Consider the following 17216-nt stretch of genomic DNA (forward strand, 5'->3'; position numbering starts at 1 on the left):
GCGATGCCTTTGTTCTTTGGCCTCTTCTGGAAGAAAGGGCAGGCCCAGGATTGGCCTGTCTTACAGGGATAGACCACAGATATCCCATGAAAACCCGAGGGAAGAAAACAATAGCAGGTTTGAGATGTTCTGGTCTGTAACGCAGTCACTGCGTGCATTGGGCGGTCCTACCTCAACGTGCTTTTTATTTTTTTCTCCTAGTCTCAGCAAGCTCCTTCATGAACCTGTCCATCCATGATACCTTGTAAATGAATGTAAGCAATGTGCTGAATTTGTTTGCTCTAGTTTCAAATGTCAAACAAATTAACTTGAATAAAGAACTCTTTCCTGAGTTCTCTCTTGCATTTGATATTAGTAATGAAGATGAGTGCAGTGCTTATGTGCCCTTTTCCAGGTCATGGAATGTATCAGGTATGTGAAGGACAGTGTGGGCAGTGAAATGCCCTAGTATCAGCTGCAAGGTTTTGGTGATAGAGGGTATGTCAGTGTCAGTGGTAAGATCCTGGGTTGTTTTTCATTAGTTAACAAGAGTGACAGCAAAGTATGTGATGCACTGATTTTAGCTTGTTGTTTTCCCTGCATTTGTAGGTTCACAGTATGTTTGTGTGTGGTGTCTGGGGCCTGTTTTTCTCATTACCATATCCAGGTGGGCTGTGAGTGTTCTCTGATAAGCCCCTACATCTTGCATTTCTGTATCACCTTCTGTTCTTATGAAGCATAAAATGGTTTGCCAATTAGAGAGGATTTTCCCCAGTGGAATCAAATGCAGATGCAGTGCTGAAATGTATCTGGGAGAAAGGAGTTACTTCATTTGTTGCAATGGGAAGGGAAAGCAAAATACTAGGACATGGATTTCAGCCTTGAACTGCAACAGTTATTGTGCAGCTGCTGACAGAAAATAGAAAAAAAACAATTATGACACTTCATGAGATATTCTAATGGCTTTTCTAGGTAAAGGATGCAGTAAATAATAAAGATAATAAAAATAATGCTTAGGGATTAGAGCATTAATGAAGTGATTGTTCACAGTGAGGTGTTTTAATGAGTACGGTCCTTCATATGTTGAATTCTTCAGTAAGTGTTGTTCTGTAATTTGTACGTTACTGTGCTTGCACATCGTGTGGTCTCTGTAAAGTCACCATTAAAAATCAATTACTGCTGAACTTGGCCCTTTAAGTACATAAAAATAAAATTGGCAGCATTTGTCTCATGGCAACGGCTCTTGAGCGCAGTGACAGATGATCCAGAGGTCTGAAGAGACTCCTCTGTGTCACAACACATAGAACATCCCTTGCGCACAAGCTTTTGTGTTTCAGTTCTCTGAGGAAAGTGTTCCCCCTTCTAAAAATTGTGTAGACATGAATATTTCTTAAAGGTGTTGCTAATGAACCCAAACCACATCACGAACACTGGACTTGTCATTAGGCACTGACTTTGGGTCAGACGTTATCAGTGCTTTTGTCCTCCCCATATTTTGCCAGTATGAGACAGCAAAAGGACAGGGTTCAGTGTCAATAGAAGCATTTGTACCCATCTTACTGTAGTTATTCTGAACAACATGACATAAGAATAGTTACGACTGGTTTTGGTTTGCATTTGTTGCATTTTGCTGTCCTCTCTTCATTCTTAACCTTACATTTTTGCTTGTAAAGTAACATTTCCATTTCCTCATAATGCTTTGTTTATCTTGCTGTTTGTGCATGTTATGAAAGCCTGTTCTGAGCTTTGAAGAACAGACTTTGCTATGCTTTGATTTCTATTTTTTACATATTTTTTTACGCTATCTGATCTTGCTCAGCAAGCTCTTCAGTGTGCTTATCTTCGTGCTCACTGTGGGGAGTGAGAAAAAAAAAGTTGCAGAGGAAAATATGCAAGCAGTGAAATGGACTGGAAATGGAAAACAACTATTTGGAGGTGCAGCTTGGGCACAGAACTTAGTGTTTGGGCGGAATGACTTCTTTGAGTAGCCCTGTACTTGCCTCTGAAGCCCATCTCAGGTTCCTCATCTAGAAAGGATGATATGTCATTTTCAGGGCATTTGGAAAATCAGCATAATTATCTAAATGCTAAATATTGTCACCTAACCAGTAGTCTGTAAGCTCAATTCCTGCTGGTCAGGCAGATTTAACAATTCTGGTGGCACTGGATAGGGATTAGGCTTCTTTCTCGGTATCCCTGGAGGTAGTGACAGGCAATAGTGCACTGTTCTGGCTGTGCCTGCTGAGAATCTATCCAAAACGTTATAAGGGCTTCCATTACTGCAGTGTTGGACTTGTTGATGGTGTTGTTCTTATATGAACCCTCCCCTACTGTGCTAAGGTTTTATCTCATTTGTTTAGGTGTGAACAGGGACGTAAGCAGGGGCAGTGATTTGCCACAGGTTTCCACTACAGCCACTGGTGAAACAACCATCTTGCAAGCCCCAGGCTGTGGGGACGTTCCAGAAAGCTGATTACTACTTCTCTTGAATGACCATATTTCCTCTTGCTGTGCTGTCAGCTTCTCATTCTGCTTGCTTCCCATTATAAATAACACTGCAAATGTGGAATATGTTGCAAGATGGCTTCTCTTGTTGAGCCCTATTCCCATGAGTAATACTGACGGCTATTGAGGCAAGTCAGCCCTTTCAGTTCATTTGTTTGCGTGGTATATACCCCGAGTTCTCTTTTTCCCCCTAGATTTTTCTAAAATATTAATCATATTTGATCTTTTCACAGCTTGTAGTTAAAGCTAGAAGGAAAATTATGAATATTTTCATGAGTGAATGTCTTGAATTAATGTTCTCCTCATCATTTAACAGGGTAACAGAGGCTTATGTCAGTGTATTTATCTGTGTGATAACCCAGGTCCAGCACTTATTTTGTCTGCTGTGTTTCTAAATATCAATTGGAAAATATATTCAAAGAGAACTTGATTTCCAGTGACTGTGCATAATAAATGGACATATGCTAAACATAATTACATATTTTAGTGCATTAAAATGCAAGAATGATTTGGATTATTTCAGCAAAGCTCAGTGAAGAGCTGTGGTAAGTATCTACACCAATTACTCCAGATTTAATTGTACCATTAAAGGCATGGGTGTTCGTATTGTAACAGTGTAATCTGGTTTTGGAAGAACTTGCACAAAGATAGCAAGTAATTGTAAGCTTTCCATAACCACAGCGTAGCAGCACTATGATATCCCTATTCTTGTGGGAAGTTAGAGCTTTCAAAAGGTAAATATAGAGGAAAGGTTTTTCTTTGGTTTCCTGAATTAGGCAGGAAATAATGTAGGGCCTAAATAACAGCCTGAAAAACACTGTTCTAAATTGTTCAGTCCTTTTTTGCATGGATTGAACTGGGAAGGCTGATGTTTGGAAATGATGCAGTTGGCAACTGCACTGAAGAGAACCTGGTGACTGTGAAGCCTCTGGGTGTGGGGTTTTCACAATGTAGAGAGGAATTTGAGCTTGAGGCTATGTGGGATACAGAGAGCTTCAGTGTTAGCCTTCTGAAGAGAGATACTTTAAGCCAAATCCAAAAATATTTCAAAATGTCCTTTTCTATGTACATGGTACAAACCAAACAAAAGTAGTTCTGCATTTTAGTACTATGCCACTACACCATAAAATAAGCAAAAGGGGCTTTGTTTCTGCATTCTTTCTCCTTTTAAAAACCCATTCAAGGTCATGGTTTGAATGGAAAAGTAATTGGATTTGAGACACCATATGTTGTGGGATGCTTCTGACATCCCTAATGAATGTTACACGGTGCTGTTCTTCCACAGAAGTGTTGATATTAGCATTGGAATGACTGTTGACATGAAAACTTTCATTAAGAGAAAGATCTTGAAGTCAGTCTTGGCTGACTTTTCTTACTTTCATTTCATCATGATAAAATGCCCACTCCGAAATGCAAAGGGGTTGCTCCCCCTGCTAAGCCTGTCACAATCACTCACTAAACTTTACTACTTTTTCACAATACCTTCTGATTCACAGTGACAAATCCTAGCCTAGAAAAGCAACCAACTTCCATTGCTGGGTGTCTCTTGTTAGTCATTTCACAAGATTTACGGAGCTGCTTGCAGAGAACCTTATTCCTGTGCTCTGTTTTGTAAATCAAATAAAGGTAAATTCTCTTAAAAGAAAATATATCTTTAAGGCTGTAAAGTTTGGGGAAGTTTCTTTGCTTTGTGTTTGTATCTTTCAATTTTTTTGGCTTTGAGAAGCATGAAAATGATATCAAATACATTCTCTTCTTCCTGTATGGTCTAACTTTGAAGAATCCTTTATGTAAGGAACCTTAATATCATTTTTCATAGGACATATTCTTCTCTTGAATGCCCCAAGCAACTGTCATTAACTTGTGAAAATTTATTATAAAACTGCAAGTAAAAGACAAATATGAGGAAAAAGAACCTGATGCTATAATTCTGAGGTGTTAAAATTGAAGAAGTAATAAAACCATATAAAAAAACCGCAGCCATGCAAATAAATATAATAATAAAGCAAGCTGCTACAGCTTGAACAATATAACCTCATTCTTGCCTCCTAGATAGTTGTTTCCTTTCTCATCCATTTTACATGGGTAGCAAGATCAGTTCTTTCCAAATCTCAGTGCTGCACCAAGTCGATATAAATAGACCTCACATAGGTTTGTTGTGGTTCAGTGCAGGCTCTCCAAACTTGAGCTAGGTCCTGGATTTCCCATGTCTTTTGTTTACATGGTTGTGAATGAAAATCATCCCTTGAAATTGAATATATGGTCTATAATATTGCAGAAACGCTTCTGTGCTGGAAAACAAACTTGGTACGTGCATATAAACACTATGACAGAGCTAAGGAGGGCCAAGCTACTTTGCTTGTCCCTAATACATGTTTTAGGTGTGTACAGTAGGACAGGTTACTAGCAACTAGCTCATGTATTTTCCTTTCTGATCTAGCTGATATTGAGACTCATGTGATGAAAACTAGCATGGATGCATTGAGGCAGGGAAACAAAAGGCATGTCACGTATTCCTAGTGTTGTGTCCTGGCAGTAGCAGCGGGTGTATCTGCTGTTTTGCTTGAGTTGTAGTGTAGCAACGTAATGAATCACAACAGCACATCCATATATCAGCTTCTGGATGTGTTTCTGCGGGCCATGCAGTCAGGCTGCTGGAGACTTGTTCGCTTTCAGGCTTGCATCTTTGGTCACTGCTCTGTGCAGATGAGCCTCCTGTGAAATGTAACTCATACAAAAGCACAACAACCAGCCAGTTGCAAGGGCGGGCTGGTAGCTTGCCATGGAACGATTCTCAATCCTTGCTCAGAGAACTGAGCTTGCAGTTTGCCCTTAGCGTGAAGGTGGCCACTGTTTGCATGTGCAGTGGAAATCCAGGCAGTGCTGTAACTGCTTTATGAGCCAGCCTCTAAAGGATAAATACTTTTTAAAAGGGGATGAGAAAACAGGGCTCTAAATGGCTAGTGAGAAAAAATATCCCTGCCCTGGGGATAATTATCTTGCTGTGCATGGAAAGTACGTGGGTATAGAAGAATCTGAAAGGCTCACTAATAAACTAGAGAGCTGGCTGAGCAAGAATGACACAGGAACGGAATGGAGGCAGATGGGCTCTGAGCTGAAAGCCAGCACCAGGGCTGTACACCCGCAAATGCCATTGCATTTCATGAGTTGCCTGCCCAGCACAGTGTGATGAAAAAACAGAGACACAGTTGAAGGATAGAACTTTAGTAGAAAGAACCTCATTATTGGAAGACTTGGTGAATTTCACCTGCTTTGTTTTATTCTTTCTCGGCTGTATCAGCCCACCAAGGAGCTGCACTGATGTCAGCCCAGGTCATTTAGAGTCCCTACAGAAACCTTACCTTAGGGTGATAACAACTGCGTCCTCTGGCATTTCCCTGCTTACAGGAAAGTATGTCCCCTACGAAGAATTTCTCTCTGTTTGTAAGGCAAGTGACATGGCAGGAGGTGGGGGAAAAGTAAATCCCAAAAGGTGAAGGCTGGAATTATTCTGCACCTATTTCATCATTTGTTCTGAATTATGCTGGGATTTGAGACATTCAAGAGCCGAAGCCCTGTTGGTCTGTGAGTTGGACCAGGTGACTCAAGATCTCAGAAAGAGGTATTTGCTTTAGTATCTTCACATGCTTTAAGGAGAGGCCGCATGGGGCAATCTGACATCACTGCTTACGGTACGGCAGAGTTTCGGTGACTTAGGTTTTGTCAGAAGCATTTCAATTGGCCATCTGTGGTGGAGGAATGTGGACAGCACTTGGGTGAAATGTTTGTCAATGGACTTCCATTTCTGTAAAGCTTTCTGCAGCTCACAGAACAGATATAGATAAATGTTTAGTGAATGAGGCCTATCATGGCAAAACTTTGACATGAATGTCTGAAAATGTCACTCATATGGCTGTCAAGTTTTAAATTATGCCCGAGAGAAGGCAGAAAGCTGAAATAATAATCAGAAAAACAACACTAAGGTGGAACAAAAATAGCAGGGATAAACCTTAAACTATCTGAAATGTGGAGCGTTCTGAATCCTGGCACTTGGGTGAAGCTTGGAGGTGAGGCACTTTCAGCAGCCCATTCTATGTGCCTTATAAGACACAACCCTGATGCAGGTGAGTCAGGGTGCAACAATCGTATTTACAGTGGTTCATAACTAAGCCCTTCATGATTTGTGCTTTGATTGCTCTCTCCTTCCTCAGTTAATCCTACCACCACTGTAATAAAAGCGAGGTCTTATTTGCCCCTGGGACACTAGCTTTCCATGGATGAAGTTCCAAGTAGCCTCAACTTAAGCATAGGTGTGCAGCAGGACAGTAAGCGATGCAGAACGAGGTTATTTCTGGCAGACTCCAATTTCTTTGTAGAGCCCTGGGGTCAGGTTCACAGCATCACCCAAGACAGCACCAAGGGGGCACATCCAGAGTGGCAGTCAAGGCATCAGGAAGGACATTGTGAGTGTGACTCGGCACTGCTTTCCCTTGGTCAAGCAAACCCGCTACCCTCGTGCGTTTGAACATATGCCCTGCATGCAAATCCCCGGATGTCTCGGAAAATGAGATCTCTTTGCTGGGTGTTGACTGTCCCTTTGGGCTGGGAACAGCACCCAAGGCTGAAGTTCACGGCCTTAACCTTCATTCTGGGGCAACTATTGTATTTGCAGCTGTAACTTTGCTCCCCTTGGATTTACATTTGACTCTTTGTTCCCTTCCAGGGTGGGAGCATCTACCTAAATTCATAAACTGTGTATAGTTTTCTTTCTATTTTTCTAACACTTTGAAGGAATTTTTTCTCTATTTAAATACTAAGGGTTATTTTCCTGTCCTTGGAAGACTTATTATCCCATCTTTCATTTTCTCTGCTGAGTATGTGTTTGACACATCTTTAGTTATTAGAATAGAAGCCTGACACTGTAGGAAACAGCAAATGTTTGCCTGCATTAGTTTCACATTATAAATGGTTCTTGTTCTCTACCGTGCAAGCAGGCTCCTTGAATAATTTTACGGTATGCTGGTGAGAACTGCAGCAAGCCATTTGCTAATAAATCAGCATTTCTTACAGCAAACTCTCTCTGGTTTGTCAGCTGGTAGAGCTAGGGAATAAAATCTAATAAAAAAATCAAAACATGGAGCAGTTATGGCTGAGCTCCCTGAAAAATATGTGTTGTTTTGAGTATAAGAACCAAACAGCTGGGATTTTTTGGGTAGTGTCCAGTACTAGAGCTTTGAGATGTACAGCAGAACATGCAAAATGTCTTCTTGCTGCATTTCTGCTGTTTGCAATAAGATATACTGACCAGTTACAGTTCTCCTGCCAGTTCTTTCTGATTAACTTAAAGGAAAAAATGAGCTACTGTACTTTGAATACTACTTGAAACAGAGGCTTTTGCAGTACTCTAGATCTTGCTTTTCTCTTGCTTTTTATCATCAGATGAGCTCAGTAAGTTTGGTACCTGGTTTGATATCGTAGTCTTAACTGCGATAGCACAAGATCAAACCTGGGCATTTCCTCCCAGTCGTTATCATCATGGCATGGCAACCTGGCCCTGCCTGTGGTGGGGACTGTTCATTACTGAGCATTGCGAGGTTTATATTCCCTGCCAGGCAGCTCATGCCTGCACTGAGCCTTATCACAAGCAAAGAATCTCACTCATGATCTGAATGGCTTGGGCAGGGGGGTGTTATTGAGGCCACAAATTCAGCTCTTACTACAAAGTATTGAGCTCCATGTGCAATCAGACTTGTGGTGAGCACTGTGGACACAAAGGGTTGGAGGGATTACACTGTGCCCGTGTTGCTGTACTGCATAGACTTGCAACACAGGAGACTGGGCCAGCTGCTTGATACTGAGGCTATCTTTTCGCTTAAAGGCTTTGCAATAAGGCATGGCTTGCTTTGGATGCTCGGTGTTTCTTGACACAGATACATGTGCCTGATCTGAAAAACCGGAGCTAGATGTCTAGATTTGAGCTGTGAGGAATGTGTAAGATACTTAATTCTAAGCTTTAGTTTGGTCTCTTTCTCCTGTAATCTGTTATTAAAAGAACCCCCATAAGAAATCATGGTGAGATGGCATCGATTAGTTTACAAAAAAAAGAGTTGGAAATAAACTTACAGTGCCCCATAATTGCTTCATTTCTCTATTTGTAGGGCTTCTGTATTGCAGCCTCACCTAATCCAAAGCACAGCGTGACTCCTTCCTTGGACTAGTCCCTCCTATCATATCTCTCCCTCCTCTTAAATCCCTTCAATCAGTTTTCAGTAAAATAGAAAATAGGTTTTATTACTTATTTAAAAGTTTTATATTGGAGGCCTGGCTTATCTTCCCTACCTTCTGCCATTGACAAACCTGCATCAACGACTGCCGGGTATTTGTCCAAAAATATAGATTGAAACATTATGGGATTCATGCTCTCAGTAACTTTACACACTTAATCCTAGGAGAAGCTTCAAACCACCCAAACAAGCAACAGAAAGAATCCTAACACCATAAGCTTAAAAGTTATAGATTGCTATGGCAACTCAAAAATACTACATGTGTGACTTGTGTTGTTTTTCAGTTTTTATCAGCTTGGTAAATCTGTGGTGATGATTTCACTTTATTTCAGCTGCACAATTTGGCAATATTAATCCACAGGGTAATATTCGGGGTGCCATTTCTGCACAGCATTAAGGTGGTACGTGGAAGTCATTTGAAATGCTCAAAATGAAATAACTCGGGGATCAGGTATTATTTGTGCTAATAGCATCCTGGGCCAGGGTCATCAGCCCAGAACCCTGCTACAAACAGTGCAGCCGCTGTGTGTCAGCCCACCCTGGCCAGCCTCCACTCTTTCACCAGTGTTTTTCCTGCAGCTTTCACTGGGCAATTGAATTGCTAATGACAACTTCAGGTTCCTTCCACATTTCCATCTGCATCCATGTACCTACTTTGAGAGTCTCCTCGATGCCATCTCATGCATATTTTCACCGTGCTGGTATCTTTTTATGTGTCAGGTGAGGTCACACAAGTTGCAGTCTTTCCAAACTGCTGTCTGCAGCATAGACTCAAGAGTTTGCTGTCTGATGTCACCTGCACTGTCCTCTTCAGCCAGAGATGAAATGATGCATGTGTTACATTGAGGCTGGTTGACCTGCAGTATCTAAAACTTTCTGACAGTGGTTCAGTTCCCTTTCACTTCTTGTAATGCCCGGTTTTCCACTTGGTACACACAAATCATTGGTCAGGCACAGTACTTTGTAGCTTCATCTTATTTTCTGTGAACTCCAACATGTTACGTGTTATAAAGTGAGCATCAGGAATGTAATAGCATGAGGTCTGCCCCCTCTCCAGATTAAAAAAAGAAGAAAACAAATCCCTTAATATGCAAGAAGATCAAACATGGGCAATGTGAACTTGTTAAACACATTTATTGAGTTCTTGACAGTAACCAAACACAGTGAATGACCATTATAAACAAGAAAAAAGGCATTCGCTTTTACTTGGTCAGCTCCTGCTTTAGCTGTAAAGAAAAGATATCCCTTTCCACCACCAGTTTCCAGGATTGAGTTGGTTTGTCCCGATAATGGATTCAGCAGGGGAAATGGCAATTTTAAACCGAGATAGGTTTCAAATGCTTTCTGCTTCTGAGCCCAGCTCCTGTTAATGAGGGACCATAAAGTGGAGTTAAAGTTATACTGGCTTTGAGTGCATTTCCAATGGCCATTAACTCACTTAAATTGGCTGCAAACAAATAAATCCAGTAAAAAAATAAACGGGGGAAATGAAAAAAGAAAAAATACTACAACAAATAATGCAGCCACAAATAGTAGATGCTTATTATTTGAGAAAGGAACAGAATAAATCATAGCAAGTTTACTAAATGAATTTGTTAAACACATTTATTGAGTTGTTAATAGTAACCAACACAACGTATGACCTGTTGTAAAATGAGAAACAGAAAATGGATCAATTCTGATTTTGGCAAATCCTACTACAGATATGTGACAGAGGGAAATAGTTCTGTTTCCTTTAAATTCTGCAGTGATATATTTACAATACTTATCTCTGCCCCTTTTGAAATGAAATTAACAGAAAGTTCATAACCCAGAAATAAGTTTCCTCTACAGTCGTCTTGTTCTGTCTTGTCAGTATCCATTAATGACAGTGAAATGAGAGCTTCCAAGGATTACTTGGCACACAGAACACAACTCCACTTTGATGCTGTACCGAGCCACCTTTTTTCGTTCTTTTTTTTTTAATCATTTTTAAATTTTTTTTAATTTGAGGGAGGGGGGAAAAGAGGAAGAATTTCCTATGTACAAAGGCTGCAAAGTCTTTCTTTGTGAAGCTAAATTAGTTCAGGAGAATTGTAATCACATTTACTGTAATACTGTCTTTTTTTTATTTTATTTTACTTTTTTTATTTGCCACCGATCATATGAATGAATTTTGAGTTGAGTTCCCAGCATGGCAGCTCTTTTCCTACAGCACGTTACCAGTGCTGTCCGAACCCAAAGAGAGTGACGTTGGGTGCATTCTAGATTATGTCAATTCACAGTAGTAGCATTCCACTGAGGTTATGGGTTCTGCCTGCTCTGTCTTTCTTACTTGAGGAGCCATTCATTTACTGAAAGGAAAGAGAAACAAAACAAAACCAATTATGCTTTACCAAATAGGGAACTGGTTGGATTTAACTGTATCAGGCACTTAAAATGTCTTGAAAAGCCAGGAGGTTGTTTCCTCCTCTTTCTGGAAAAGAATTAACTCTGTTTCTTTGAAGTATTACAACTCAGTCATCAGCCTTGCTGCTGAATATCTTCTACCCTTCAGTAGTACTCCTTTATACCTGTAATGTTATTTATAAGCAAGCACTTTTACACCATTATTGCAGGCAATAGAACTGTGCGGGCATAGGCTAAAAGAGGCGTAAGATACATTACAGCTCAGCTGCAAGCCCTGGCTGTGGCCGTTTAGGACTCACCAGCAAGTGTCTGCGTTTTGGCTTACAATACCCATTGCATAATACACCACTTTGCAATTTGGGTGTTTGTTACGGTGGTGCATCCCCAAAGTGAAATTTATTCTTTTGTTTGAGACCTTCAAGATTAACTCATCCCCCTTTTTCTTTCCGAGGTAGAAGTTAAATGCACTTGGTAAAGTGAAAAGACTTTAAAATGAGGCTAGAAAACTGAAGGCCTGTCTTGTCTCCTTTTAAAAAAACATTAGATGTTCCAGACTGTGTTGTCATGCTTTTCCTGCACGTTTCTGGGCAAGTGTCCTCATCCACTTCAAATATGTAATGTTTGATTCATACCATTAGTCCCTCAGATCTGGAGTTACATCTGTTTTTATTTGTATGTATTACTACGCACTTGTCTTTCTCAAAGAAAAGAGCTCACTGTAAGCATAGAAAGGATTATTCTGCAGGTAGAACGTACCTCTATACTGTAGTTTCTGTGCTCTATTGTTTGGGCAATCTTTTCCCTGTAAACTAAAGTTGATATTGGTTCGGATACATCGATTGTTGAGAGGCTGGACTGGTCTGAAATTGTCGCTCATGCTCAGAAATATCTGTGATGGCTGATTCTGGCTTAGCAGTCGTAAAGAATGCATCTGTACAAAAGACAGAACAAGGATATTTAGTGCTAGGCTTTCCTGTAAGTAAACTACATACAACACTATAAAATAGACTTAAGAAATGAAACCAAACACAATTTCAGTGGCTTGTAATCAGAGGTGGGCTGAAAGAGTTAATTTGATGTAAAACCATTCCTTCTGTGGTCCTGTTTCTGAGCCCCATTTTAAACCAAAGTAACTACTTGTGTGTGAAGCAAATGAAAATGGTATGAGGAGTCCTTGGCTGATCAGGGAACAAACGGAATCCCCAGTACTGGATGTCAGCAGCTGGTGCAGAGAGAATGAACTTGATGAATAACAAGAGCTAATTTTCTAAGTTTTGCAGCTATTAGTGTAGCTTTCAGTTGAGAAGACACGGGTTTGGACGATGGTACTCAAGAACCAGGTACGGGCAGTCAGGATGGAAAAGATAACTGACAGCCATGCTGCTGAAGTCATGAAATTAATGATGTAAAAAGTGAAATCCTCTCTCCATTGACAGGTCTGTCTTGATATTGTCTGTGCTGTGTCTATAATGTTCTGACGGCAGACTCTGGCCTTCTGTTGAGATGGTTTTACAGATCAGCTGAGAGGGAACTGCTGAATCATCCAGGATTGTCAGTGTGCCCAGCAGTGGCTGGATGCAAACTACAAGCAGACAGCACTGGTTCTTAGGACGACTATGCAACTGTGCTGAAAGCATGTTAACTGGTTCAAGTCAACCAAAACCTTCCTAACTTTGTATAGGAAACTGGAGAGAGGAAAATAAAAAGCTGCAGTTTGTAAATCAGAAACCTTCAAAATATTTTGGTTTAAAAAGATAAAAAGAAAACATTTTCCATATCAGTGTACAATTAAAGAGGTTTTGTTGTGGCATTTAATGCTTAAATGGGAAATTCCAGTAGCTGGGATTGACATACCAGCTTCCATGGACAGCCTGAGCTGTGCATTTACTTTTTCAGTCCAAGCACACAATGTAATTAGTAAGTAATCCACGAAATCAATTTGCAGCAGTAATAATGGAGGATGTAAGTAACCAGTAAAGCATGACAAGGAGTAAGTATCATGAGATTATAACTCGCAGGTACTAGCATAGACGTTAGAAATATTCTAATTCTTGCTTTGTACTTTAATGTTGTAACTAAAAATGTAGCTTGCAGGAAAACATTTGGGTCCCCTGCTTGATAAGTTCAGAATGTACAGCATGTCTGTGCTCAGCTGTGTCATTCTCCCAAATTACCCATTTAGAAAGGAAACGCAGTGCTTTCTCTGTGTCAAGACAAAATTGGACAGAAGGAATATCACAAAGATAAAACATCTCTCAAGCTTTTTAAAGTCATCTTATTTACAATGTCAACATGATTTTAAATCCCAAAGTAATATTTAGGGTTGTTCTATCATTCCTTGTTTCTGTTTTTGGGCCAGATTGCTTCTGCTGCATGCCTGGGACAGGCAGATGGTGCTTCAAGTATTCCTTTGGGATTCTAGTTCAGTTCACAGTTCTGTAGGCAACCCACTGATGGAAGCTCTGGAGAAGAGTGAAGTTGGTGCTAAATTTGCTGTTTTCTGTTGTTAGGCCTTGGATGGCAAGGAAGTCGCATAGAATGGTCACCTCTACCACTTTTCCACTGGTGTGTGAAGGACACTGGTGTGTCCTCAGCAGCATTAATTTTGAGTATGAAATGGATAGTGGTTTCTTTTGCATAATTTATCCTGTTCTTTTCTAATAGAGGCTTCAATCTGTTGAGCTGATTTTTCTGAAGATATTTGCAATATCTGTCCTGTCATCTTATTCTATTCCAGAAAACACTACCTGATTTATTCTCAAGAAGGCCCCATATGTTGGATCTCTGTCCCATTACTGTGCTATCGACTGGTATTAAGATGGCAACAAGTGTCATTCACAATTCGCCTGTTTCTTTCTCACCTAAAAATGGCCTTTGTCATACTTAATAACCCCAGTTATTTTTGTACAACACTGCTATACTTGTTTTAGAATCCCCATGTGTTTATTCACAGAATCACAGAATAACGTAGTTTGGAAGAGACTGCTGGAGACCATTTGGTTCAAACCCTCACTGAAAGTAGGGCCCACCTTGAAGTATGTGTGTGTGTGTGTGTATTTTGGCAAGAAACTCTTCAGTGCTTTTGCAAACTATATAAATTTCAGGCAGAGGTTGAATAAAAGGTTGAATCTAATTTTGCAAGTAAAGCTCCAGGTATTTAACTTTATTCTTTTGTAGTTATACTAGATTGAGTAACCTTTAAATTATTCTTACCTGCATCCTTGTTATGTAGACAGGTTTGTTCATTATTATCCAGCTTGCTGTTTCATAGCAGGGTGGAATTGTCATTGACCCATCATACGTAATGAAACTAGAAGTCTCTGGATAAAGTTCCTCAATATTAAGCCCCTGTAGTAAGTATGCATCATCTGGAGGATGAGGAAGGAAAACAACTGAGATAAAACAGTACCTTCACAAAAAAAATATCCCACCCTTTTAGTGTATGGTCCTTACCCCTGAACATTACCATGAGTTTTACTGAAACTTGAGGTGTAATGAATGTACGTTTCTGAGTGCTCCAGCAGTCTGGACAAGAACGACTAACATGAATCCATTAATCCTTGTGTTGAGTTCTCCTCTTAGATGCCCATACACACCTTCTGTGGGTTTAGCACAAACATTTGCAGTGACACTCTGAATCATGCTTAAGAAGTGGAGTTAAAAGCTACTTGAAGTTGCTGTTATTTAGACGGAGCAGTCTTTGGAGAATGTGGACTTACCATATTTTGGAGCGATTAACAACTTTTGCTCAACAAAGCCTTGGGAAGGCTAAAGTGTTAAAACTTAACTGCCCTTCTACCACAGGAGGAAGTTAAGGTTAATGCATGGTAATAAAGCTGCTCAGTGAAGCTTGCTGGCTTTCATGTGCACAGTGGGGGTGGATGCAGTGCAAACTCACTCAGAATGAGAAAATCGTGGTGGAAGAGTATGCTGGAAAGCAGCTTACTAGGGTCTCGCTTTTGGAATTAATGAGCTATCCTTTTGCACCAGAATTCGCTCTGTGGGCATGTACCAAAATATAATGAGATATAACTATAGCTTTCAAAATGCATCAAAGTTCCTCAGCCTTTTCTACTCTTTGTGCACTACTTCCCTGGTGTAATGCCGGCCCTACAATATTTCTGGCAGTGCTGTCAAAACTGGAGCTCAGATTTTCCTGCCAAATCTTAGGCTGTAGGAGTTAATAGGAAATACTCTATAATACACACCCTTTACTTCTTATATGCTACTGCTGTCATGTACCTTGGAGAAGGCTGGGCTGTTTGTGAGCTGTAATGTGAAAACTCTTTGCATGCTTTCACTTGCATGTAATGTGTTCAGTAGGGATCATCTGCAGAGTGAGTGCTAAAATGTGGGCAAGGAAAAATGCATATTTAGGTGTGTTTCCCCTCTCAATGCACAAGATGAATTGGCATTGACTGTAATGGAAGGCAAGGAAGATAGTGCAAATAAACCAGAGGGTATTCCTTGGACTAAAGTAAAATGTTGAAAGTGCATCTTTTATGTCAGTGTCAAGAATTCAGGCATTTCAGTTGGATTCTGTTTTCCATGTACTATTTGCTGTAAGTTTATAAAGTTGTGGGTTTTTTTAATTTCTTTTTTATTCTTTCAAACCGAATGTGACCTTTTATTTTGACATAGTGCAGTCAACATGATCTAGGTGTCTGGGGTAGCAATATTAGTGGCTAACGCATCAGTTGAAGTGTAACATTCATACCACATTGATCAGTGCTTTAGTTATTTCATATTTTAAATGTTATTTTACAAAATATAATGTAGGCATGTCCTTTCATGTTTGTCAGAAATGCAGCCCTCTGCCATGTTACTGCACTTCAAGCCAGGCTAATTGCCATGCATACAGCTGGTTCCTCAAGCAGAGGGGAAAGTACTGTTATTGTCTTGTAGGTGGCTGACTGTCACCTGTTTTATCATGCTCAGCCGTCACTGGTCCTGGGGTACAGAGTCTTTCTAAAGCCACAATTTTGCAGACAAAGTGCAAAGCCATTGCCCTAATATAAGAGTCCAAATGCTGTTAAATTTTAACAGCTAGAGCTGACTGAATACACCTGTGTCCTATTCATTAAAACATTATTTGTAGGGCAGCAGTAATTTCGCTAGGATTGCATGAGAAAAGAATGAATGCATTTTTTGAAGCCAGTGCCTGTTTCCAATGAGTCATCACACATTTTTTTCCCTTTCCCACATGAACATCCTGTTCATTATTTATGAACCATGGAGAGTGGTGTGTTAGCTCCAAATGGCATGGAGTCAGTCAGAATAGATACTTTCAACCTCTAAGGACTGAATCTGCTTTCACATCCATACTGAGTCTGGCTGGGCTAAAATGATTTAAATAAGGTGGAAGTTACCTTGAAATGTTTACTACGAGATGGAAAGCTAACTAAGGATTAATACAGATGAGGGATAGTGATGAGATATGTATCATATTTTGTGTGTACCATATTCTAGTTGACTAATTTGTATTCAGAACAGTGCATGGATTATTACAATAGGACAATTTATCAAATGGAAGATACAGATACAGATTTACTGCTGGCATTAGTGGAGGCAATCATGGGGGTTTGGAGCCGCCTCAATTGCTTTAATAGACAATGTAATTCATTATTTTGACATGGGCTTCTAACTTTTGTCTGTGGATTTACAGTCTTTAGTAATTCCCAGAACATAATGCTCCAGGGGTGGAATATGGCATGTAACAGTGGGACAGGGACCTACTTACTCGGCCAAGCCTGACATATGCCAGTGCTCTTAAGATCAGGAGAGATGCTCTCCTCAGCCCTACTGAGCTTCAGATTAACTGCTTAAGTTACCTTGCTTGCACACTGAGGACCTACAAAATGGGTGACCACCTGCCCCACCAGCACCCAGCAGCAAAATGTCTCCAAACCTGGTTCATTGTCTCTGTCTTCACTTGGAATATGTTTAAGGAGGGACAGCGACTTAAAATCTCAGATGTGATTAATGGGAAACTGGAGGAAAGTATCACTTCAGGGAAAGGGGAAACTAGTAGTGAATGAAGTAATAAAAGAGTCTGGTCAA

The 17216-nt window shown here is 40.2% G+C and overlaps 1 protein-coding gene and 1 long non-coding RNA gene across 5 annotated transcripts in view; one reads left to right on the plus strand and one right to left on the minus strand.

Annotated features, from left to right (window-relative positions):
• Positions 1 to 17216, plus strand: part of LOC134166180 (uncharacterized) — a 196422-nt gene that overhangs the window by 61947 nt on the left and 117259 nt on the right. The gene's annotated exons all lie outside the window — the stretch shown is intronic.
• The window catches only part of CA10 (carbonic anhydrase 10), a 192206-nt gene continuing 184873 nt past the window's right edge, over positions 9884 to 17216 (minus strand). For both annotated transcript variants that reach the window (XM_062623580.1, XM_062623579.1), the window contains 3 exons: positions 14370 to 14524; positions 11913 to 12087; positions 9884 to 11101 (listed from right to left, as the gene is read on the minus strand). In XM_062623580.1, coding sequence (XP_062479564.1) covers positions 11079 to 11101; positions 11913 to 12087; positions 14370 to 14524 — 353 coding nt within the window. In that variant the 3' untranslated portion in view covers positions 9884 to 11078. The remainder of the gene's footprint in view (positions 11102 to 11912; positions 12088 to 14369; positions 14525 to 17216) is intronic.

Source organism: Pezoporus occidentalis, unplaced genomic scaffold (genome assembly GCF_034315485.1).
Source record: "Pezoporus occidentalis ecotype Australia unplaced genomic scaffold, CSIRO_AGI_Poc_V1 ctg254, whole genome shotgun sequence".
Classification (NCBI taxonomy): Eukaryota; Metazoa; Chordata; class Aves; order Psittaciformes; family Psittacidae; genus Pezoporus; species Pezoporus occidentalis.